This window comes from Amblyomma americanum, chromosome 10, assembly GCF_052857255.1.
Source record: "Amblyomma americanum isolate KBUSLIRL-KWMA chromosome 10, ASM5285725v1, whole genome shotgun sequence".
Taxonomy (NCBI): Eukaryota; Metazoa; Arthropoda; class Arachnida; order Ixodida; family Ixodidae; genus Amblyomma; species Amblyomma americanum.
Genome location: NC_135506.1, coordinates 15,804,938 through 15,828,285, shown reverse-complemented (window position 1 = coordinate 15,828,285; position 23,348 = coordinate 15,804,938). Strand labels below are relative to the sequence as shown.

The 23,348-nt window shown below is 41.8% G+C and overlaps 2 protein-coding genes across 2 annotated transcripts; both read left to right on the top strand.

Annotated features, from left to right (window-relative positions):
• Positions 1 to 8,387: 8,387 nt before the first annotated feature.
• Positions 8,388 to 12,714, top strand: LOC144106797 (uncharacterized). Its single transcript, XM_077639742.1, has 3 exons — positions 8,388 to 8,512; positions 9,182 to 9,274; positions 12,145 to 12,714. Exons 1-3 carry the CDS (start codon positions 8,404 to 8,406, stop codon positions 12,558 to 12,560), a joined length of 618 nt encoding a protein of 205 aa, XP_077495868.1. The 5' UTR covers positions 8,388 to 8,403; the 3' UTR covers positions 12,561 to 12,714.
• LOC144106799 (uncharacterized) lies at positions 9,203 to 22,722 on the top strand. Its single transcript, XM_077639744.1, has 4 exons — positions 9,203 to 9,287; positions 17,932 to 18,104; positions 19,556 to 19,766; positions 21,485 to 22,722. The coding sequence occupies exons 3-4, from the start codon at positions 19,607 to 19,609 to the stop codon at positions 21,673 to 21,675; spliced, it is 351 nt and encodes a 116-aa protein (XP_077495870.1). The 5' UTR covers positions 9,203 to 9,287; positions 17,932 to 18,104; positions 19,556 to 19,606; the 3' UTR covers positions 21,676 to 22,722.
• Positions 22,723 to 23,348: the final 626 nt, after the last annotated feature.

Below are 23,348 nucleotides of genomic sequence, written 5' to 3'. Positions count from 1 at the left end.
GAATAGGAACCAGGCAGCAGAGAGGCAGTTCGACATGAGCAAAAAAATTAAACGGAACTAGCGCAAATCTGCAAGAGAGCTCCGGTCTATGAAGCCAACAAAAAAGGTAGACCGTGAAAAGAAGACGCACTCGTCAGAACTAGAACACCATCTGTGCATGGCAGCCACCACAAACGCGCATTTTCGTCGTACTCTCTGACAAAGAGATTCTTACAAAACCTTACATACTAGTGCGACTTAGATGCAATTTTTTTCAGAAAAACAGCAATTTGCAAGGGGGTGGAACTTATACACATGTGAAACTTAGAGGCCAGAAAATATGGTACAAGGTTTCGCACTGATAATCATATATGAATATGATAACTCTGGAAGCATGGAACCAGAATTAAGTAAATACAGTTATAATAAAGTGAGTCATGGCAATGTCAAAGATGGATGTACATTTCTGAGGATCAAGTTTCACGACCTGGATATACAAAGCTGAAATTTGAAGAGATATTTTATGAGGTATATGAGTACAAGGGCACAGACACTATAATGGCATGAAACCAAATAGGCTATGTCAATGAGGAAATAACCTAACCTTACAGATGCAACCACTAGAGAGAGGCTGCCAAAGTGTTATTCAGTGATGGTCTAGATCTCTTAAATGTTTTTCCTTTTCGTGATACTTCAGTTTTGATCTGCGCGAATATACCTTCGGACAAAAGCTGCACTGGAACGGTTTTTCACCAGTGTGAATTTGCAGATGGCTAGTCAGGTTAAATTTAAATGCAAAAGCCATTGGACACAGGTGGCAATGGAATGGCTTCTCGCCTGTGTGGAGCTGAACATGCCTGAGCATGACGTGCTTTGTAGCAAAGCGCCGGCCGCAAATGCCGCAAGGGTGCAAGAAATCAGCACCAGTCTGTGTCCCCTGGTCACTCTTCATGTGGCTGTGGGGAGCTGTGGCAAAGCTGTCGAAGGAGGACCAAAGCAGTTGTCTTTCAAAGTCGGACTTTTCACCCGATGGCAGGCCATGCCTCCAAGGTGTGTTGAAGAAGTCTGCACCACAAAAGATTGTGAATTTCCACTGAAATATGAGCCACATGCCTGTCTTTTCTGGCAGGAACTCAAATGACTTTCAGGCTGTGAGCTAGCAAGAAGGGAAGAACACTCAATGACGCTCTTATGAAAGGCTAAGTTGTGAGCTAGTTGGTTCAGTATCAACAGTAGTGCATGCTGAAGCTTCATAGTTCATATCTGTCTTTTTCTTTGCAAACTACTAATGACCCTGCCTTCATAGTACTTCCGTATACGACTCTCACAACTCTGATGACATGCATGGCCCGGCGTAGTGACAGCACACATGTATACCAAAGGTGTTTGATAAGCTTGGACACAACAGGTTAGAGCTGCAAGATAGTTCACTTCACAGGTGGGACAGAGTACACATATGAATATCATGTTACTGAAAGAGATTGGCTGCAATATTGTGACTGAGATGAAGTCTATACATATAATGAGAGTCACGGCATGATTTTCAATCAATGCTATTCAAGGGGAAAAAAGGGGAAAAAATGCACTTCTCAGATTTGATCAGCGTGGCAGTGTCGGTCATTCTTTAACTTTTTCTGCATATTCATATTTTGAATACAGAAACACAAGAGCTAAGGCCACATGCAAAGCAGTGCCATCTATCCAGGCTGCATCAAACGCAGTGTAGCATATAGACTTATAATATCTAGTGGCAATCCAAGCAAGGCCCTTCATAATGTGGGTAATCTTGTCTTTTTTCAAATAATAATGCTACCACCTTTTTTTGTGAGCTGTACCTCAGGGGAGTTAATATCGCACTGATAAATCAATAAGTGATGTAAGCCTGCAAATTAGCAAACAATCCTCTTGTGCAATGAAACATCATCAGGAACAACTGTGCTTGTGCTTCAGTTGTTTGTTGGTAATTATCCGCATGCATTCTATAGCCAGTGAGGTTTCATTAAGACATCCATTTAGCAATGTGTGGATTGCACAGCACCATTACAAGAATACACCACTGGATCAAATAAATTATGCCTCCTATCATAGCAAAATGCAGTCCCAGTGACCTCACTAACAATAAGGTAAGGTCCAAACTCTGCTGTTTTTACAATTTATAGCACCATAAAGCTATGTTGTATGTAAAACATAACTAAAAGCACTAGAACACAACGTTCTTACTGTGAAGCTCTAAAAGGGCACCCAGCACAAGCTAAAAACAAAACGAGGCGAAATTGCGTGCACAAGTGGATGATGTATGCACACAATTTGTGAAAATTTTATCAAGGACAGGCAAGACATGTAACTTAAGGTCAGCTCTCTCTCGACACCCTGAAACCAAAGACCACCACACGTTGCACACAACCCAAGACGGCAGCAAAACAAATCAGGGCACAGGTGAAACCAGAATTGTCTGGAAAGGCAAGCCAAGAAGGAACCCTATTCCACGTATTCTCAGGTGCCGCTAGACGAGGACATCACTTGCATAGCCAAGACAGCCATTTTTTCCCTTCCTTCCTGCGTAGGCAGAGCAAAGTTGCAAAAGACATCAAGCATAAGCAAAAAACACTGAAGAATGAACAGTGCAGAAACTTCACCAATGTGACTCCTCAAATACATCAATGGCACTTCCATTTTCACCAGATTTCAGCCACAGTTGTAACTGTTGCCACAACTGGAGAAGATGTGTTTACAATGTAAATTAACAACTGTTACGTAAAGATAAACCTCGATGAAGCACTAATACATCTGCATTCACCACATCATAACAAACACTGAAATATAAAAGGTGAAAGGTCAGGAAGCATGGGTTGCAGACAAATGTCAAGGCCAAGAATGTGATCACAGACCTCAAGTACATTGTTGCAGTGTTAAAACAATATATACAGACATGAAAAGAGCAGAATATAAGAACAAACACAGGTAAAGAAGGCAGAACCATATTGTGAAGGTTAGTTTCAGCTTGAAGCTATTCTAAGAGGAGAAAATGAATTGAGTATAAATTTTCCTGACGCATGTGACACTAATGTATCAGGCCTATAACAGGAACTCAATGAAGAAATACAGTGTCGCTAGACTGGCATACCTCTTGCACAAATGCTGCTGACAATGCTTAGCATTGCTGGGAGTCAGTAGAAGATGCGAAAACTTTTTGAAGCAGCAGAACATGTAGCATGATTTTTTTTTTTTGTGCTGTCACCAGAGCCCTGCATTCACATGAAATGGGGCAAAAACAACATTTAAAGTAATTTTCAGCTGTGCACGTTTGCAAATGTATAATGAGGCCTGTCTTATCTGTGAATGCCATGGGGGGCAAATGCCAGTGGAACGGCTTCTTGCCCAAATGCCTGCAAAGGTACGTCACTGGATGCCTCATCTGCATAAGTCACCACACCAGTGCACCTCCTGTACCAGTCAGAACTCTCTTGCGATTGTTCAGGTGGGTGTAACATGGTACAGCTGCACAGATGGCACCGTAGCAGCCGCCCCTTTCCATAAGAATGTTTACCAAGTGGCAAGTCAGGGCTATGACATGTGGCGACAAAGCCTGCATAGCAGAAGAGAGTACACTGTAGCAGAAACATGAAGCACATGCAAATGTTGCCAAGTGCTGGTGAGAAGTCGCATAGCCCTTACAAAATTAGTTAGAGAAGCTTTAATGCTACTCTCAAGGTTTTTGTGACACAATCAAATGCGGTGTCAAGCTTAGTAAGTCAAACTTCAACTTGACTCAAACACGAAACAAACGACCTCCTACAGGGACACTGGCATAGAGTTCTCATAAAGAACGCAGGCTGTGAAAAAACCATCATTTACATTGTCACTAACAGCAACACATTGAAAACTACAGGTACTGTGAGTCACTGTATGACCAGAGATCAGTGCTGGTCACATATGCAACAAATATATAAGCAGTATGCTACATTTCATATCACTAGTTTTATGTCGAGCAACAAAGGAGGTAAGAGGAACAAGTGTTAAAATATGCTGAGTTAAAAACAAGCCACAGCATTAGCAATATTGACTGAACTCTCAAATATACGCAAGATAATGTGTCTTTAAAAGGAAAAGACAAAAAAACATCAGAAAATGGTGCCTACTGTCAAAATTCTGTGAAAACTTTGTGTCTCAGGTCAAGGAAATTGACGTTGCAATGATTATTTCACAAGAAGCCAAGCAAATTAATCAACAAATAAAAAACTGATGCACAAGTAGACATTATGTGTACTGAACAATCACAAAAAGGAATCTTTATAGCAGATCAGCTTTTGCTAATAACTGCATCCAGTATTAATTTTTTGTTGAATGTAAATATTATCCACTTTTAGTGTACGCAATTGAAGTTTATTTTCGATACTTGGATTTATTTGTGCTGTGTATCAAATACCCTTACTACCAGGACACTATGCATTGCTGCTTTTATTATTACCATGCTAATTTGCCTTATTTGTTTATTCCTATGTTTAGTTTTACATGTGCCGTTCTAAATAATAATTTCATACGAGATTGGCTTTATGTACAATAAATAAATATGTGTCACGAGTGAAAACGGTGAAAAATCAGAAATGTGCACACAATCAATCAACATGCTCCTTCTTGCAAAGCCCTGGCTGTAATGACTGCACTGAAGGTGCCACTCTCCAATATATGACCTTTGATGGTTCTTTAAAGTCGCTGTAAAAGGCTGTAGTACAGGAACCGCCACTTTCTTGCTTGCACTTTTTGTCTAGGTGATGACCTGCACAGAGGAGAAAAATCTGAGGGATGTGGCTCAATTCATAGATGAGAGTGGGCTGTCTTTCAAGAATTAATGTTCAGTGAGGATGTTCTTGTGCTTTCGTATACTACTGGCATACGTAGTGCCTGGTAGCAGTGCAACATGACACCACCAGATGACACCACCATGCAATCTACTTCAGTTAGATCCCTCATACAGATGGTATGACTGCCATTTGTTCATGGTACCACCGTCTATGCTGTTGCTTTTATGAGGCCATGTATGCCTTAAAGCAGCAGCTAACCGTTACCCATACACCGGAGTGGAAAAAAAATGCTGAAAAGTTGAAGCAAGCACTGCTTGACATAACAAGGCACTTCCTCATTGAATAAGGTGTCACCAAGGAGCCCTGGACTGTAATGCTATTACAATAAGTCAGGTCAGGAAGAAGTGATGATTGCAGTGCAATTTGGGTCATCACTCGATAAAGATGAAGGCCCATAGAGAAGCCACAAGCCACGTGACAGATGACAACAATGAGGTGCTTGGAAAGGCTAAAAAGCAAAACATACAAAGGAACGCCTTGGATCTTGCATAGCCAGGCAAAGATTTAAACATGCAGAAACAATGCATGAAGCACTGTCTGCAAAAGACAAAGAAAACAGAAAGAAACCGTTCAGAGTGACTGGAGAGCTTCAAATCTTCAGGAACATGAGAGCTACAGCCATGACCATAGGACACACAGGTCGTAAAGGACATGCGGGTATCCTGTAAGTACAATAAAAATAATGTCTCGCAGTGGTGCAAGGTGTGTCTGGTACCATGCACATGCTCGCAACGGTGACTACAAGACTTTCTGAAACTCGATGTACATGACCTTGTTTTGAAAACAGTGTGGCCTTTATATCACAAGCAAGGCAGCAACAAGGGCTAGTTGGTAGTACATTTTTGATGGAATTAAAGAAATGCAGCAGTGGAGCTAGTTGGTTATTTTTGATGGCATTATAAAAACTCTATATCACCAAGACCAGTCATAAACAGCCTATCTTCAAAAGAAGGCGGTTGAAATTGTAATTGAGTGAGAAGCCACAAATAATGTGAGCCACTGTGTGAATTCTGAGCAGTGCACACTGTTCATAAAAAAATTATGGGACGATCAGACATTTGATGCAACAATTCTGCGAAAGTAGTTGGATTTACCTTCAATGATTACTTTGATGCTTTTACTCTGAGCCGAGGCTTCGCACACACAGTAGAATTTTTCTGGGGGGAGAAGGTGGGCAGAGGTGGGTCAAGGGTGGCATAGGATGGAGTGCCCTGTGGAGGTAGGTCAGTTAGTGGTGGGTGGAGCGTGTGGAGAGTAGAATTAGGTGGGTGGGTGGGTGATCAATGGAGCTTCTGGAGGGTGGAGGTGAAGGGTGGAGGCTTCTCACTTGGACTGGACACTTCACTTCAGCAGACAGCAGATCTCGGGACAGAGGTACAGCAGCACTGCTTTCACAGTAAAAGGTGCACAAAGCATTACACCCTACATAGCCACATCTTCACCCTGTCACCAGCTTTTGCCCAATGAAATCTCAAATAATGAAAGCCATCAAACAGGATCAGTTTTAAAGGGGTGTTGTAATACTTTTTGAGCATGGTGTGTAAACAAGCTTAATCACTAGATTGTGTGGTCATGAGGGTCTGAGCCAACTATTACGCCTCCATGCACAGCAGGGAATCCAAAATTGCACTCAAAAGTTGGTGAGCCCTTACCAGCGATTTATTCAAACTCACTCCCTCCTTCATGCAGCATGCGCATGTATGTATAAGCTTATAAATGACTACCAGTCAGATTCTTTCAGACATTCTACAACTACCGTGGCAGCAGCCAGTCAGCCGTGTCGTGCCGGTGGGTCAGGAAGCTCCGCCCCTTCAGAAGATTTCTGCACATGCCAGCAGCTGGCACTGAAGGTTGTGTCGGACGGACTCACTGAGGAATGAAGGCCTTTGAGCACACAAAAATGACAAGAGAAGGAGAGGCATGAAAACAGTGAAATTAAAATTTTGAGCGCAGATAACTCCACTTCTACAAAGAGCATTAAAAAAAATTTTGCAAAACGATATTTGTGAACCTCAACCTACTGCAATATTCCATACACACAGATACTTTATTGAATGGAGTTTCAGAGCCTCTTTAAAGGTGTGAAGTTTGAGTTGTGACGTCTAAGCCATTCTATATGCATCAAAGACAATTGTTAGATCGCATCATTTACACCCAATGAATAATGATAGCAAATTTGCACCAAGAATTCAACTACGCCACATGCTGAACCCATGTAATGGAACTGCGAATGAAATTTTGTGGAACAAAGAATCTTGAATGCCAATCAAATTGGTAGTCGAACAACTGTATAGTCGCAATTGGCAAAAAACTCTGATGTGAAATTAGTGAAACAGAACAAAACTGCACTGGAATTTTAATCAAGAAGTGTTATGTGATGTTGATTTGCGTTGTGTGCTCTTGTCATTGCACACAACTCAAAAACGGAACAGAGAATAAAAAGCACAAGTGTGACATCAAGAAATTTGGAAGAAAATTAAAGCAAGGAAAGATTCTGTCTGCTAGGTCAGCTAAAACTCCACGGAATGAATAACTTTTTTAAAAGGGAGGATGATCGAGATGAACTGAGTGCTTCAACGTATCAAGGCAGCTGACCACAGAGATAGAGAAAACTTGGTCTTTTAGGTCCGAGTCATCGGTTCAAACTCAGTACAGTGCGATGGTTTAACCAGCCATAGCGTTGGACAAAGTGCCAGCTTTCCCGGCAAGGGCTCATTGCAGGTTGACGCGGGGAAAAGATACCAATACGTGTCTGTATTATCAGGGTAGCCGCGCCACATCCCGACAGCAGGGAAGGCCAACGTGGTTGCTGTAGAGCTAGGTTATAATTAAGCTCAGGGGGTTGGACTTGTCTGATGAGAGTACATTCACAGTGAGGTGTGGGAAAGGAGAAGGAAAGAGGGCGGAGGGGTTGACGTAGATTTTTTTTTTTACTGCTTTTTGTATTTGCGGTGCATGGCTCATCTATCACTGTGCTCCGCCTACTTCGCGCTCTGCGCTACCCTCTAGGCGACCCGTTTTCAGTGGAGAACGCAGGCGCTTGGCTCGGCAAGCACACAACGAAGCACAGTAGCTTTCGCTGCTCTCGCTTCAAGAACACAGGCAAGCTGCCGTCGTAGCGCAAGCTTCCGCGTACGCGTTTTTTTTTTTTTTTTTCCAGTCAACCTACAACCCTTCACTTAGGGATCAAGCGCCAGAACCCAGCTGTAACTCGGGCAGAAAGCATGGCACCTTTGCACCCTTCCTCCAAGCTTGAAACGTCGCTGAAACTCGCAGTTGTCACGGTTGTCACCATAGGGTTTCTATTCACAGTCATCACAGTTGCCGTTCATTCATGTTTTGATAGGCTAGATTCCCAGTGAAACCTGCGAAACTCGCAGTACCAATAATCGTCGCTCTAATTAGCCCGTTTTTAAATCAACCGACTGTCGCGACATCTGTGAGAGGAAAAAAGACAATTTTTCGGAAAGCAAGGTTTTTAATCGGTGTGCTCAAAGCCTGCGGAATGGCACAGATGGCGCAAAAGTGGATAAGGTAGGACAAGTAGCTGTTTGTCGCGTCCATGGTTGCGTCATTGCGTGTTGCTCGCCTAGTCAGTTTCGAAGAGCGTTGCCTGCATTCTTGCGACAAGTTTTTCAGGCGCCAGCTACAATTTCAGGCATTTACGATTGGTATCTGTCGTTGTGTGCTTAAGGCCCTAGAAAGTGCTGTGCGCGCCAAGCCAGAAGTCTGCGCGCAATGACGAACGTTTCAGCTAATTTTTGCGTCACGACATAGAGACTGTCTAACCACTCAGTCGTGAATAGGCACTGAATGGTTCCATTCAGCAAAAGAGCGAACACCACTGAGTGCTCTGTTTACATTCGTGCGCAGCTGTGCGGCCATGTGTCAACACCGTGCGGTGTGCTCCGAACTCTGTTCGCAACAGTTGCCTTCAGTAGAAATATTTTCTCGTGCTCTGAGTCACTCGTGGCCAGTTTAGATACTCTGCGGGCTGTACGATAACTAGCATTTATTAATAAGGGTCACTTCTGCAGAAATCGTGACACATATATGCAGGCGGCAGCATATGTGTGCAGCTTTGGCTTTTTATCAGATCATATTGCTGAGAAAGGCACTCTTGAAAAGTGCCATATGCACTTGTGCAGACACTGAACGTGCCATACAACTGTTGCATTTAATTGAAACCCTTCGAAGCTTATATTGTCATTCTGCTTCACAAATTTTCCTCTAAAAACGATGACAAACATTGAGATTTTGATTGTGAAACGTTTGGAGCAGCTGCTGCTTGAAACATCCGGTTTTGTTTACATGCACCCTTCATCTCTCCATGTTCGCAGGCATTGGATCTGACATCGAGAAGACAAAGCAAAAGTTTTCCGCCGACCACTGCTTGAAAACAACTGCTGCCATGTCTTGTCTTCACAGGCTGAGTAACGTTTGGAGGTCATAGCCTTCACAATAGTGTCTTGTACATGGACACAGTGGGGCACATCAGCTCACAATTGCCATGTGTATGAATGCACCAACAATACTGGGCTTCAACCTTGCTACCACGCCATAAAGCATGGTGCAGTCTCCTTTGACTTGTTTTACAGAGATGGCTGTTAGGCGCCCGTTCCTAGCTGGCTTGCGCGTTGCTGTCGGCGTAACGAGTGGGTGCATTACCACGGTTACCATCCATGGTTATCATGGCAAATGGTATGGTTATCATCCCACATGACACCACGTAAGAGTGTTAAGGTCTTTATTAATGCCGTGCGTCTGTGTCTTGTCTGATGTCACTTTGTGTCATGGCCAACCTCCATGGGTCGCACAAGCCTACGGGTGGCTCTGTTTGGAACAGCCGCCTGCCAAAACTAAATGCCTACACAGCTATCGCTGAATCTCGCGTTGCATAGTTGTAACCATTTTGTCAGTTTTTAACTGTGTTAGATGTTTCTTTCCTGAAGCATTGCACGGCAGTGTCTCTTGGATTAAGGTTGTCTTCATTGTGCTTTTCATGCCTAAACCTTTTGCCTTGCTTGTGTTATTTCTGCTGCCATGTTCATGAATGGCTGCTTTGGCAGACTGATTATAACTGTCCTATCGTGTAACAGAGTCCTTTGCATGTGCTTTTAACTTGTGTTCTTAACTTACAGATGAATATGTGAATATCAGTATATGCAAGCAATCTGAAGCAAAAAATGGCACAGGCTTGTAGAGGACCATAATATCTTCATTTTCATTTTGGTGCAATTTGCAATGTTGGGAAGAATGAAACATGAAACTGCTTTTCTGTATGCAGCTGTTGCTAACCTTTTCATCAAGTTTTTTGTTCTAGCATTTCCTCAATACTGTTGCTGCCTTCTACGGTTGAAATTATCCGGAGCCCTCCACTACAGCGTCCCTCATAGCCTTAGTTGCTTTGGGACGTTAAGCCCCATAAACCAAAGCAAACTAATTGATCAGCTATAAAGTGCTGTCGCCCATATAGGCAACCTGAACTTCTAGGAATTTTTGTGGCCCATGTGGCACATCTAGGTATCAAAAGCAGGCGTTGATAACTTTTATGCGAAGACTGAACTAGCTTAGTGTATAGTTTTGTAAGCAGTGATGGTAGCCCTTATAATTGGTTCATGCCTCTAATGCAAATTTTGCTAAAGGACAGTGAGTCTGCTAGAGCATTTGTAACACTATGTGACTTGTGATGCTTATTTTGAGTGTCATTTTCTTTATAGTTCTACTCATGATGTCTTTTGTCATTGTACACTGTGCACAAAAGAAAGAATAACAATAACAAGCATGTTTGAATGGAACTCGTGAGCAGAAGGCATCATTTGCACTTCGCATAATGGGAAATGGAATTTTGTGCCTTTCTTCCCTGTTCAAGTTTTTTTATGCCGCCTGTGTGCTTTCGTGTGCTCTGTTCTGCTTTTGAGTTTTGTACCACGGCAGCTTTTACGCATGGTGTGTCGCGTAAACATTAATTGTTAGTGTTGCATTTGGATTTCAGGTGAAATTTTTCTCTTTATGTGTGATTTTGAAAATAAGCCTTTTTTGTGCATCCTTAATTTGCCTCCCAGTTGTTTGTATGTTTTGCCACCAGCTTCTATTGGGTCCCAGCTCAAGAGTCCTTTGCATAAAGTGTTTATGACTATTGCTTAAGCATGATTGACAAGAGTGTGACGAAGGCCCATTCATAGTCATATCACCTCACTTCAATGTCTGTGGCAAGAAGAAAATAGATTTTATTAATAGGAACTTATTGACAGCCGGCGCTATTTTCTTGTGTTTTAGTGTTGTTGCAGCCATCATTCATTTGTAGAACATCTTTGCATGTTCCTGTGTATGGCAGTGGACCATCAAATATGTGTCTTCATAGCACGTGGAATGAATGAAAAGAATTTCAGTAGGCACCTTTCTGCTACAGAATCGATTCTGTCAGATTTTTCATTATTTTGATGGTTTCTTTCATCAGATGACAATATGGCGTGCTGTTGCATCTTTATTATTTTTCTGAACAGCAGTATCAAAAGCTACGGGGAACTCTGAATTTCTGTAGTATTTTTCCTGCAATTTCCACTCTATTTTTTTTAATGTGACAGCATTAAGAGTCTCGTTTAGGGGAAAAAGCAGCAGCTTCGGCATGCAGCAAAACTCCAGAGGGACTCGCACGTTGAGCTGTGCAAATGAGTTAAATTCTGATTACGAGGTCGTAGCAAAACTCAAATGCCCTTATGACAAGTAAGGTTGTAAAGTAAATTGATTATGCTGAAAAGAAAATTGGGGAAATTAGCTGGGAATCAAACCCATGACCTTTGCGTTGCGAGTCAGACATGCTGCTCCTAGGCCATTTAAGCACATTCGTTTGACACAGAGCAAAGGCCTTGTAGTAAAGAAAGAAAGAAAAAAATACTAAAAAGAATGAAAAGTAGAAAATATAAGTAAAGGACAGTATCTGTGTCTGCAAAGTAAATGCAAAAAGGACTCCAGGCCGCTGAAGCGACTCGTAACTGCTATCATGTCATACCCTTGAGGTGGAGCTTAAATGTCCCGAATTTTCAATGATCGGCTGTTTATAGCCTTAGGCCATAATCTCAAGTGCATGTCTGTTTCAGTGGAAAAAATTTTTCTCGTTCAAAACTGCATTGCCTCTATTGAATTTCGAATTGCTCAATTTTGTCTGTGACTGTCTGAATTTTGACGCCACACATGCCAGCAGTGTAAAAAGGCTTGAGTAATGGCATCCTCACCGTGCATTGACCATTCTTTAATGTCCTTCACATTTTAGGAAACACAAATGCTTTCTTTTGTTGTGCAGGCTTCGTCAGCACTGCTGGGAATGAGTATGACGGCTCAGCGGGTGTACTGTTGAAATCACAAGTAGAAAGGCAATGGTTTCAGTGCTCCAAATGTGGCTACTGCACGGCTGTTCGCTCTCATTTCAAGAATCACGAGAGGACACACACCGGAGAGCGCCCCTTTCGGTGCAGCCACTGTGGCCAGGACTTTATAAGGAGCGACCACCTGGCAAGGCACCTTCGCATTCACACGGGCGAGAAGCCATACCGGTGCACGCATTGCGGCAGGGCCTTCATACAGAGCACCTCCCTGATAGATCACCTTCGCATCCATGCGGGCGAGAGGCCGTACCGGTGTGATCACTGCAACAAGCGCTTCACAAAGAGGACTGCCCTGACAAGACACTTTCGCGTTCACATGAACAAGAATCCATAGTAATGTGATCAGTGTCCTATGGCCTTTGCAGATAATAGCCACTTGCGGAAATGCAAGGCATGAAAGGCATTCAATGACACTTTTGTTTAAAAAGAATTTTTTGCAAGTTGCAAATGAACTGCCATAAACAGAATAATCACCCATAGACATCTACTTTTTCATATCATGTGATGTGTTTGACCCACATTAATTGATGCACTTGGGGAAGCTGTATGAATTTAGGAGGATACTTTTTGAACAAGGACCATGTTGCTGCAAAGCAGCAATCTGCATCTTGTTTGTATTTATGCAAGAATTCCAGTTTCCAATGAAGTCTAGTCCCACTAATTCGAGTGATGGCGAGGTGTGTGATCAGTGGTTTTGTTTTGATAGAGTTACTTGGAAATGCTATTAGAGTTTGAAGTAAATTTTTCTTTTATTGCATTCAGAGATGAGTCACAGTTATGAACCTTTTTGTAGTGCAAGCCATGATCTTTTTCATATGCATTATATTGCATGGTTGGTAAGCACAAAGCATTGGTGCACCCTATCACATGTCTTGAATGCCAGATTTTCTTGACGGACCAGCAGCGCAACAAAACTCTTAAGCACGCCACCATATGCCTTCACAGATAATGCTTCAATAGTAGTTGTCATAGTGTTATGGTTAATAAGAGTATAAAAGTCGAGAGATGATGCGGGCATTGCAATGCCTGTGCTGTCTCAATGGGGTGCTTGACATGTTTTGTAACTTGGTATGGCACACAGAAGAAAAGAGCTCCATCGCATATTCAGAGTGGTGTAAAATCTGTGAGCCTAAGATGACAATTTCTGGACCGAGGTAGTTGGTTAAATATTGCGTAAAAATGACGTACCTGTACAAGCCGTCTCTTCACAGTGCGGGTTGCATGTTGCATCGTGGGCACTGTGACGACGAACCGCCTGTCCACATTGCAGGCCTGGATAGGTGACCATGAGGGCATCACAGACGAACTGCAGATTGGGCTAGTTGGTGTTGATGAATAGTGGTGGTTCAACAGCGCAAACACACACAGACCAAGTAAGAGACGAGACACAAGACAATGTGTTCTTTGCCTCGTCTCTTACTTGGTCTGTGTGTGTTTGCACTGTTGAACCACCATTATGCATTACAGAAGCTTCAAGTGTTTCAATGTGCTCCTAGTTCAAGAGCAGTTCAGTTGCTGGGACCTCAATGTAAGCCACCTTTCAGTGCTCTTGTTTGCCTGCATTTGTTGCAACAGCAGCAAACAAATTCAATGTGGTCATTTCTGCTTCACCTTCCGCATCATTTTTCAGGTCCCCTCAAAAAAAAAAAAAATGGTTAAAATTAGGTGTTTGAGTTAGCATGAGTTGGTTTATAAGCTTTCGGCGTTTGAATGGGCTTCTTTTAAGACTTTTAATTTCAATTTGATTCAAGAATTCTGACTAGAGTCACAGTTGGGCTCATTGGGTGTTAAATTTCTTGAGTAATTATCTGAGTTGCAATAACAACCAGATGATGCCCAAGGGAATACGACCACTCCATCCAATTTTTGTTCTCTGTAAAAATCAATCATTTGACTTTCGCTGGCTAGGCTGATGGCACATTTATTGCTGAGGAACCCGTATCTTAAAATTTCCCCTCCATTCGATTCAAACTCGTGATGTCTACACCGATAAGGACTTCGTGATCACCGTTTTGAAGTCTGTGGCGCTGTAGCCTAGTCTCTGGGATCTGGTGGCTTCTTCTTGTGGCTTTGGTGTTGGGCTGCTGACCCCAAGGTCGCGGGATTGATCCTGGCTGTGGCAGCCATATTTCAATGGAGGTGAAATACAAGAAGTAGCCGTGTGCTGTGCGGTATTGGCACACGTTAAAAAGAACCTCGGGTGGTTTAAATTATTCCGGAGCCCTTCCCTACAGCTTCCCACATAGACCATGTGTTGTATTAGGGAGTTAAACCCAACAATTTACAGTTACAGTGTCATCTCAGATTGGTATCACTTATCTTTGGTGCACATGACCAAATTGTCTTTATTGCTGGGTCATCAGAACTGTTCTACGAAAATAACACTAGATGTACTGAAAAACTTTACTTACTACCAAAAGTCTGCACTAATTACGGAAAGCAGCATACTCTTCGGGCTTTTCATTGTGGAATTAACTGCCACCTGGAATCGGATCGCACCATAAGTTGAACTCATTTGTCCACTCATGAAAAACTTATTTTCTGCCATGTCTTGCTTTCCTGACTGGTGCATTTAGTTTGCTACCTAGTATTGGTTCTTTAACAAATTGAATGCATACCTTACCTGTGCTATGTTCATCGTTACTGTATTTCAAGCTTTTTGCACACCTTTTCCCAGTTGCACAGATCACTAGCATTGTACCCTGAAGTTTCTTCGTTTCACATTCCTGTATTTTTCTCTTATCTAACCACCTTATAGCAAAAGCAACAAATTTTTTCATTTTCTGATAGGAGGTCCGTTATACTTCGTGACCTTCTGTAAAACTGATAATTCTATGTAATAAATGTGCTGCAAGTTGAAATAAATATGATGATGATGATAATGCACATAACTTAATTTGCTTCTGTGAAATTAGAACTGTGTGAAGCAAGAAGTTATAATGTATTTATATATCACAAGCATGTTGCTTCTGTGAAATTGGAACTGTGTAAAGCAAGAAGTTATAATGTATTTATATATCACAAGCGTGGAACAAGTCGAGTCCAAGCCAGAATTTGCTGCTAGGGAATATATTAACTTGAAGTGCAAAATTTTAAAGGCTGATGCTTTGCTTTGAGGAAATGAGCTTTTCTGCATGGCTCTTCTGCATGGAGTGCAAAATTCGAAGGCTGACGAAGTGTCTTCAGAACGCCACCTGCTGCGCCATCCATTTAATGCAGGAGTGCATTGTATATTGGTACCTTGATTTTTGCATGTCTATTGGTTTCTTGTTTCACCGAAGCCTCGAAATGATACAAAACGATGAAACGTCTGCAAACTTTGAGGACTCGCAAGGAGAGAAGGGCGCAGTACTGCAACAAAGCTGTGAGGAAAGACTCGTAGATTTTTGCAGCGGTTGCATCCAGCATTTGTTGACATGACTGCTAAGTTTCTAAAAATATTGTATGCACGTATATTTGGAGCATTCCAGTGGTTGGTTTAATTACACCAAAGTGGCAACAAAGGATGTCGGGTGAGGAATGAACTGACCAGAGACTGCATTTTACTTCACCTCCCACATCACTTGTCGAAGAGCGTCAAAGCCTGCTGATGACCTGATGCTGGACACTTCGAAGAGCACGCTTTTAAGCCTTTAGTTAGTCCTACTTGCAAACTCGATTTGTGTTGATATTCTGCGAGCAGACGAATGCAGCTTGTCACCTGAACTACTTGCAACGATTATTAGTACATTACCAATAACACTGCCAGGCATTTGTGGCATCGTATGTGAAACCATACAGGATGAACTAGTTATACAAGGTAAGCGGTAAAAAGTGCTATGTTGATAAGTCGTACCTCTAAGCATAAGCCAGCGATTAGTACTGGCAGAATACAGAAATGGGTGGTGGTTTTTCTCTTAAAGAATTCAAAAGAAAGGCAGTCCTCAATGGTGCCATGCTCTTTTGCAAGAACTGAACCCACCACATTGTTTAATAGTCACTATTGCCAAACTTTGAAACCTGGGATGAGCAGCCTTTTTATTGTTTCAAAAATTTCTTTCCAAATGTGACAAGATAGTGCTACTAAACACGTAGCTGGGTTCTCATTATGTGCACTATTTGTCTGTTCACTTTTGCAGGTGTTGGAGTTGGCATCAAAAAGAAAAAGGCTACGTGGCTAATACTGCTTTAAAACAATGCCTGTCTATCTGCATGTGTGGCAGCTTTGAAGTGTTGCCTTTAAAAAAATTCGGTGTCACTTGAGCTCTGTCTTAAGGGTATGACGCGATAGCATTAAAAGGTCCCTTCAGTGGCCTGGTGTCCTCTTCGCATATCACTTAGTAGACACGAGCAGTTTTTATTTTTGTTTGTTATTTATTTTTATTTTCTCGTTTTCTTTTATTGTTTTTATTTTTTTCTAATTTTAATTGTTATTATTTATTTACCAAGAGACACTCAAGGTCTTTCTTTATTCAAGTCGAATGAACGTTCCTTGATGGTCAAGGCGTAGCAGTTCAAGTCCCAGCTGAACCTATTTTCTTTTAAATAAAATTGCTTTTTTTTCTCCGGAGGCACTACGTATTGGTGGTGGAAAGACGTCACAGCACTGTAGACCAATCAGGAATAGTGTAGTACTGTCAACACTGTTGCACTATGTGATCTTTGTGGGGTGTTCGAATTACCTGCGCGAGGTCATGTGGTTGTGGCATCACGACCCTCTAAGTCAATCCTGATTTTCTTGACATTACAACGCCAGCACTTACACCATCTGGCAGTTTCTCCACTGAATGGGACCCTTAATGCTATCGCAGAATAGCATGTCTAGTGGCTTTATTGGGATTGAACAGAGTACGGCATTTCAGCTGCCGTCCCTTCCTTCTAAGGGTATACCACAACTGTGCAGGTGGTCTCCAACCGAGAACTTGGCAGTGTACAAACTTTTCTTTATGGCCATGTGTATGAGCAATAGTTTCAAGAGTTTGTCACAATACCGTATTGTGGAGTATGATTCCTTCCTTTTTCTTAATTATTGATTTTCCACACCATTATAAGACGAGATTCCTTGGAAGAACCTCTTGTTAGTGTTGTGTTCCACGCCCACACTTTGTCATGCTCGTGTTGTTTCCGCCATTTTCTTGAATACTGCCCTACTGATTCGTTGTGATTTCATGATTTTCCTACCCTATAGCCAAATTGTTTTCACAAAGGATTGCCTTGCTGTTTTTCTCGAGCACAATACTTGATTTCATACTTTGTTCCAAATGAATCCATGGACGTCAGCCTTCATAACCCAACTGAAAAGAGCCAGGACTCTGGCTTGTAGAGGGCCTGTTAGTACACCAACATAGAATTTGCATTTCAGTTTTGGTGCAATGTTCAGTGTTGTGAAGAATGCAGCACAAACATGTCTATTTTTTTGTTTTTGCCTTTGTTTGTTTCTTTTTCACTCTGTTTTTATGTTTTCGTGACAACCGGTTTTTGTTAGTATTGTATAATGTTATACCTTTCATGCAGTTTTTATTCTTTAATTTTTACTCTGCTAAGCTTATTTTGCAATTTTGTATTTGTTATTAACCTGTAACCACATTATTCAATGCCCTTGCAGGCTTGTAAGGTATAAGTAAACAGAAGATAATTAAATAAATTAATAGTAAACCTACTTCACTTTATAGAGAAATATCTCAGTGCTAAACCTCGTGGTAAGCTTTTTGTTTCGACTCTTCCAGCCAAATCAGCGGTCGTCTCCAGGACCGTACCAGCTAGTGGGCCTGCGCCGAGGCATTCATTACAGCAGTCACCGTGCCCTCCTGCAGCAGCTGACTGTGGTAAAGAAAATACACCTGCAGTCTCCCGAGCGAACCAGAGTGAACCGGCACGATTTGAAGCTGTTGGCAAAATAGTACGTGCCTTTTCTTCCTGTGCAGCCTAAACCAGTGTTGCGGTTTCTTGCCTGTTGACAGCCTTCCAGGGCTGTAGACTGAAAATAGGCCATGCTTACACCTTCGAGTTGTGCAACATCGTTATGATGATACTCACTCTTATCCTACATTAGTGTTGGTGCACTGTATAAATATGCGCATTTGTACAGTTCACCTATTCCATCCCCACTATGCTGCTACGCGCATATTAGCCGTATGCTGGCAAAAGAGCTGCATTATGGGCGAGTTGGTACTTGATTGCAAAAACCGCAGCAAGCATCATGCAGAAATGAGAAATAAAAATAACCACTGAGTTCTCAGTAGAACCCATTCTTGGGCAAGTTGGTTCATAGCTTGAGTAGATGAAGCGCACAAAAACACAGCACACAGGAAAAGAAAGACACGAGACAGGTGCCTGTCTCGTGTCTTTCTTTTCCTGTGTGCTGTGTTTTTGTGCGCTTCATCTACTCAAACATTGAGCTCTCAAGTGAACTGTGTTGAAACATACTTTAATATATTTGCCCAGAAGAAAGAAAAGAACCTGGACAGCTGCACTGTCTCTGGTGCCAAGAGCCACTGCTCTATCTTGCAGAGCTACAGGCAGCTGGCTCATGCACATGCTACATTGCGATGCACAACATTCCTGCAGTTTGCTACTCAACGTGCTGGGTATGCCTTAAATAGTATGTTGCATTGAAGTAAAGCTTTCATCCACACTTTTGACAGTACGCAGGCAGATAGAGTGGATGTTTGTTTCCTACAGACTAGAAAGTTTATCTCTATCACACATTCATGCACTGGCGCATCTGGCCTGTGCACACTTTTCAGTGGGGTGTGCAGTGCCTTTAGCACATATCGATTGGCATGCTGAATGGAGCAGGTCAGCTCCTTGTGCTCTGAAAAGTAACCTGGAGGCAAATTATGCCCATGTGTTCATTAACAATCTTTTGTGTATACAAGCCTTGGTCATGTCAGCTGTACCAGCAGTAGGTCAATATGTTGCTTTTAATGCTGCTAAAATGAAAAAAACGTTTTGTGGTAAGCTTTGCCTTTTAATTCGTATTGCAGTTCAAGAACCTTATGCTGACCTTTAAGATCTGCTGCACTGTTAAGTGGTTCAAGGAAAGCTGAGATATTAAAAGCTTCTTGAGCTAAATTAAGTTTTAGGTGACCGGCACTTCAGGATCTGGATGAAGACAAATCTAAAAGCTGAGGCACCTAGCCAGAAATTTCTTTATCAAGATAGATCAAATTGTAATGTAGTTCTTTGTGTAATGTGTGTTCCTTTTTTGTTAACATCCGTTGTACCATCATACAACATCCATTATTCCTAGACTTTACAAGATTTTACTAGATTGTTGAAGTTCAAAATTGGTCATTTAATGTGTAGTGGAAGGCCTAGCCATTCACCATTGTTGCTATCTCTTTACAGGTTTTCTTGGGCAACGGGACTTGGATACCAAAAGTGGCCTTTGATAGATTGATGGAGCACCAAAAGGACAGCGTATTTGTCCGCGAGGCCTGCGTTGAAATATTTTCTGTTGCAGGCCTTGTGGGCAGAAGTGTCACAGGTGGCATGTCAAACCGTACGAAGGCTAAGCCCAAGCCTGCCTTGGACGCGGCAAAGTTTGCTGCCCTGGATGGTATGCATGCACTTGTTTTACACAGATATTTAACCCTTTCTGGCCCAAATTGAAGCTGCTCCATATAAAAAAATTGAAATCCAGAGGCCATCTTATGTAGGAAGGGGATAATTCAATGAGGTCATAAAATTAAAGTTCCATCGATTCTTTATCAGTTTTTTTTTAATGATTCCAAATGGAATTAGTCGGACTTAGTGAGTGCAAATTGCTTAGTTGTGTGATTACTTCTAAAATTGAATTGTTATCAACTGCTTTGAAACAGAACTTGTCTTTGCTGGAGTATAGGTCATCTACAATATGCGAGAATGACAGGACACACAGCTTGTACCTCTGTTATTTTTTCATTGTTTTGAGGGCCAGTGGGCGGTCTTATGAGAGCGGAGTTCTTGATCTGGTTGAAGACAAGCATTGGTTTTTTTGAGAGGCGGCATATAAGAAGCAGGGCAAGTATGTTTTCAGTATCCAGATTTTCAGCCTCGAGCTCACAGCATGTTTCTGCATTGACTAAAACTATGTAATGTGAAATCCTTAAAAATTGAGTCGGTGCAGAGAGTATTTTGAAATATTGATACGGTGAAGGTGGTTCTTACTGTGGAGGTTCGTATCCTTGAATTCAGCCTTGTTCAGCATTATCATGGAGCGTCCACAAACGGATTTTCCCATGATGATTTTTTTGGACGCATAGCATAAACTGTTGGGCGAGTTGGTTGACTTCTCAAAGATAGAAAACTGGATGGCTTTCAGTCTTCAGCATAGTTTCTTTACCACTCGATTCTGCATCGTCTTGCAGTTTTCAATTTTGCTGCCACGGATGATATTCCATAGAGGCTCAATACTTTTGTGTTATACTTAGTGTTAGAGTTCATGCCATGAACGCTATTTCTTCATTGAATGAATTGACACCCTACACATGTAGTGGACCGCTCTTGAAACTTCTCCCTTTCCACATGAAAAGTGTTTGCATTGAATGTAGAGACATCTGCTATGGAGGAAAGAAGATTTATTGTTACATAGAGTCTGCACAAGAAGCTATGTTTGTACGACAGAAGCAGTCACGGGTAACTCAAATATGACTGCACTGCTTATTATTCTTCATTTGGGCCTCTAGGTTCCAGTGATTTTATTTTGAATTATTGGCGGAAATATTTTAGCACTTGTAAATGTGTTTCGCCAAAAGAGTTTATTTTGAAGGAGTAACATGAGGTTTACCTGTACCCTTCTATATAATTAGAGAAAAACAAAATGGTCTTCTTTCTTCTACATGGTGCAAGGGAGGAAGTGATGCCAGCCGATGGCAACAGCAAAGCGTACGCAGTTCTGTATCCCTTTTCGACTTAATAGCATATGTTGGTCAGGGGAAAAGCCGCTAACATATATTGATGAATTGCTTAATGTCAGAACTAGTGCAAAAACAATAGGACTTCCTTACTCATTTGAAAACTGGTGGCCTTTTAAGTTTGTTGATTTCATTTGAAATTACGGGGCTTGAAAGGGTTAAGGAATGCTTGGCCACATGTACTTCCCGCAGTTGCGTATTGCAGCTTTTTTATACTGTTGCCTTTTGTAGCTTCCTGTGTTAATTATGCGGTGCATGTTTTCTTATTTATGACTATTAAGTGATTTCGAGAGGTGTACTGAAAATATTCAGCTTAGGATTCCTTTCATTTTATTATAGAAGATTGCCTCAGCCAGAGTTTTTTTTATGTGGCTACTTGCAGCTTTCTTCAAGCACTACCTTCAGAGTCGGTGCAGTCCTGGTGAGGTGGCAATGCGCCACCGTGGACTGCGCAAAATCGTCGCTATGAAGATTGCTGATGTAATGAAAGTGCATTTGCTGCACCGTTATTTGAAACTCGATAGCCCTGAGGTGCATGCACACAACCTGGACCAGTGCATCAATAAACCATAACCATAAACCAAATAAGCCTATGCACTCACAGGTCTTAACCAATAAACCAGAATAGACATAAGCACCAATATGACATATACCAATACCAAATATGCCCGTACACTAGTATGCCATAACTAATTGATTATTGGAAATTCTGATTCGGGAATAGTTATACTCATTAGCGTCCACCTGGGCACAAGCATACAGCTACAGAGTTGAACTGTTAGAAATTCTATTTTGACTTTTTTTTGGAAGACCTTCTCCAACACTAATGCTGTCTCCTAGGACGTGATTCTATTTACTATTCATGCCTAGTCTTCAAACTGCCTCTCCAATAATCAGTGCAAGTGAGACAAAGAAAATAGTTTGCGTGCACCCATCACAGTCTGTGTATTTGGGAGTAAAAAAATCATACCGTGCATATATGTGCTTCCTTTGATTATTTCTGTTACAAAGCACCTGCCTTTTAGACATCTGAAGAATTTTGTTTTCTCTTCTCCGTCACACTTAGCAACATGTCTAGGACTATATAAATAAGGCCGTGGCACCTTTTCTCCTACATTGTAAGTAAAGACTTCTAAAAAGGAAATGGACAATGGTGAATGGCCCAGAAGCATGTTTAAAATCAGGATTCAATATTAAAAATGTTGCATGATCCTACTTATAGATTTCAGTACATAGTCCATCTATGGCACACATAATTAGGCTCACTAATAATTAGGCAGTGCAATACATATTGTAAGCAAATGTAAAAAGGTAGTTAACTAAGCACTTTTTTGTGTGTGATGACTTCTGCATGCTTTTCTTTCGTACTGTTTCGTTGTTCTGCCTCTTTGTTAGCTAAGAAGTTGGCCATGCAAACTGCATAACTTACGTAGACCTTTTTATTAACAGATTGAAAGCTATAGCCATACTGGATGTTTGACCCTGTTCATAGAACAGAAAAGAGTTGAGGATTGAGCAACCCCACAATAAAAAAAAATGTTTGCTTCAGGATTTGTGAAACACCACAGTTGTGTGATAATTGCATTGTACCAAACATCCAACTCTAAAATTCTAATTTCAGTTGTCTATCGATAGCCACTAATTAGGCACAACAAACCTATGTCCTTACACTGGAATATGCTGAGCATTTCACATGATGAGAATTAGGCTCAACACTGCAGGTGGAATGAAAATTGCAGAAAACAAAAAAAATGGGATGGGATAGCATGGTATGTTAAGGGTTATTTCTCAAGGGCTAAAAGGCATGGAGCAATGACTGTCAATACGCTTGAAAGTGTGTCACAACTACAAAATATTAAAGCCAATGATTAGCCCCTGCGTGATCATCTGCCTGCAAAAGTAAATATGTTCAGCACAATTTATCTGCACCCTGTGAGGCACTCGGCATCATGTCGCGGTGGCTGGCGTTCTGATGACTATAGTACAGTTGTCCACAGACTTGTCTAAAGCGCTTGAACTCTGTGCAGTCTGCACTCCAAAGCGCGTAGAGCGATGTCTAGCGGCAGTGCCTGGTTCGAGATAGCGTGTCTTTGAATATCATCTGAGCATCAGACATGTGCTATCTCGAACCAGGCGCTGCCGCTAGACGTCACTCTGCGTGCTGCGGAGTGCAGACGGAGTGCAGTCGGCGTCCGGGAGGAGCCGAGAGGAGGAGCGCCGGCATAGGAGGAAGAGGGAGGAGATGT

What these genes read in the sequence shown, in the direction of transcription:
- LOC144106799 (XM_077639744.1), top strand. Translation starts at nt 19,607, where the DNA reads ATGGAGCACCAAAAGGACAGCGTATTTGTCCGCGAGGCCTGCGTTGAA. An exon ending in AAAGTTTGCTGCCCTGGATG is followed by an intron (nt 19,767 to 21,484) that starts GTATGCATGCAC and finishes GGCTACTTGCAG; the next exon opens with CTTTCTTCAAGCACTACCTT.
- LOC144106797 (XM_077639742.1), top strand. Translation starts at nt 8,404, where the DNA reads ATGGTTGCGTCATTGCGTGTTGCTCGCCTAGTCAGTTTCGAAGAGCGT. An exon ending in ATTTCAGGCATTTACGATTG is followed by an intron (nt 8,513 to 9,181) that starts GTATCTGTCGTT and finishes CCATGTTCGCAG; the next exon opens with GCATTGGATCTGACATCGAG. An exon ending in GTCTTGTCTTCACAGGCTGA is followed by an intron (nt 9,275 to 12,144) that starts GTAACGTTTGGA and finishes TTTGTTGTGCAG; the next exon opens with GCTTCGTCAGCACTGCTGGG.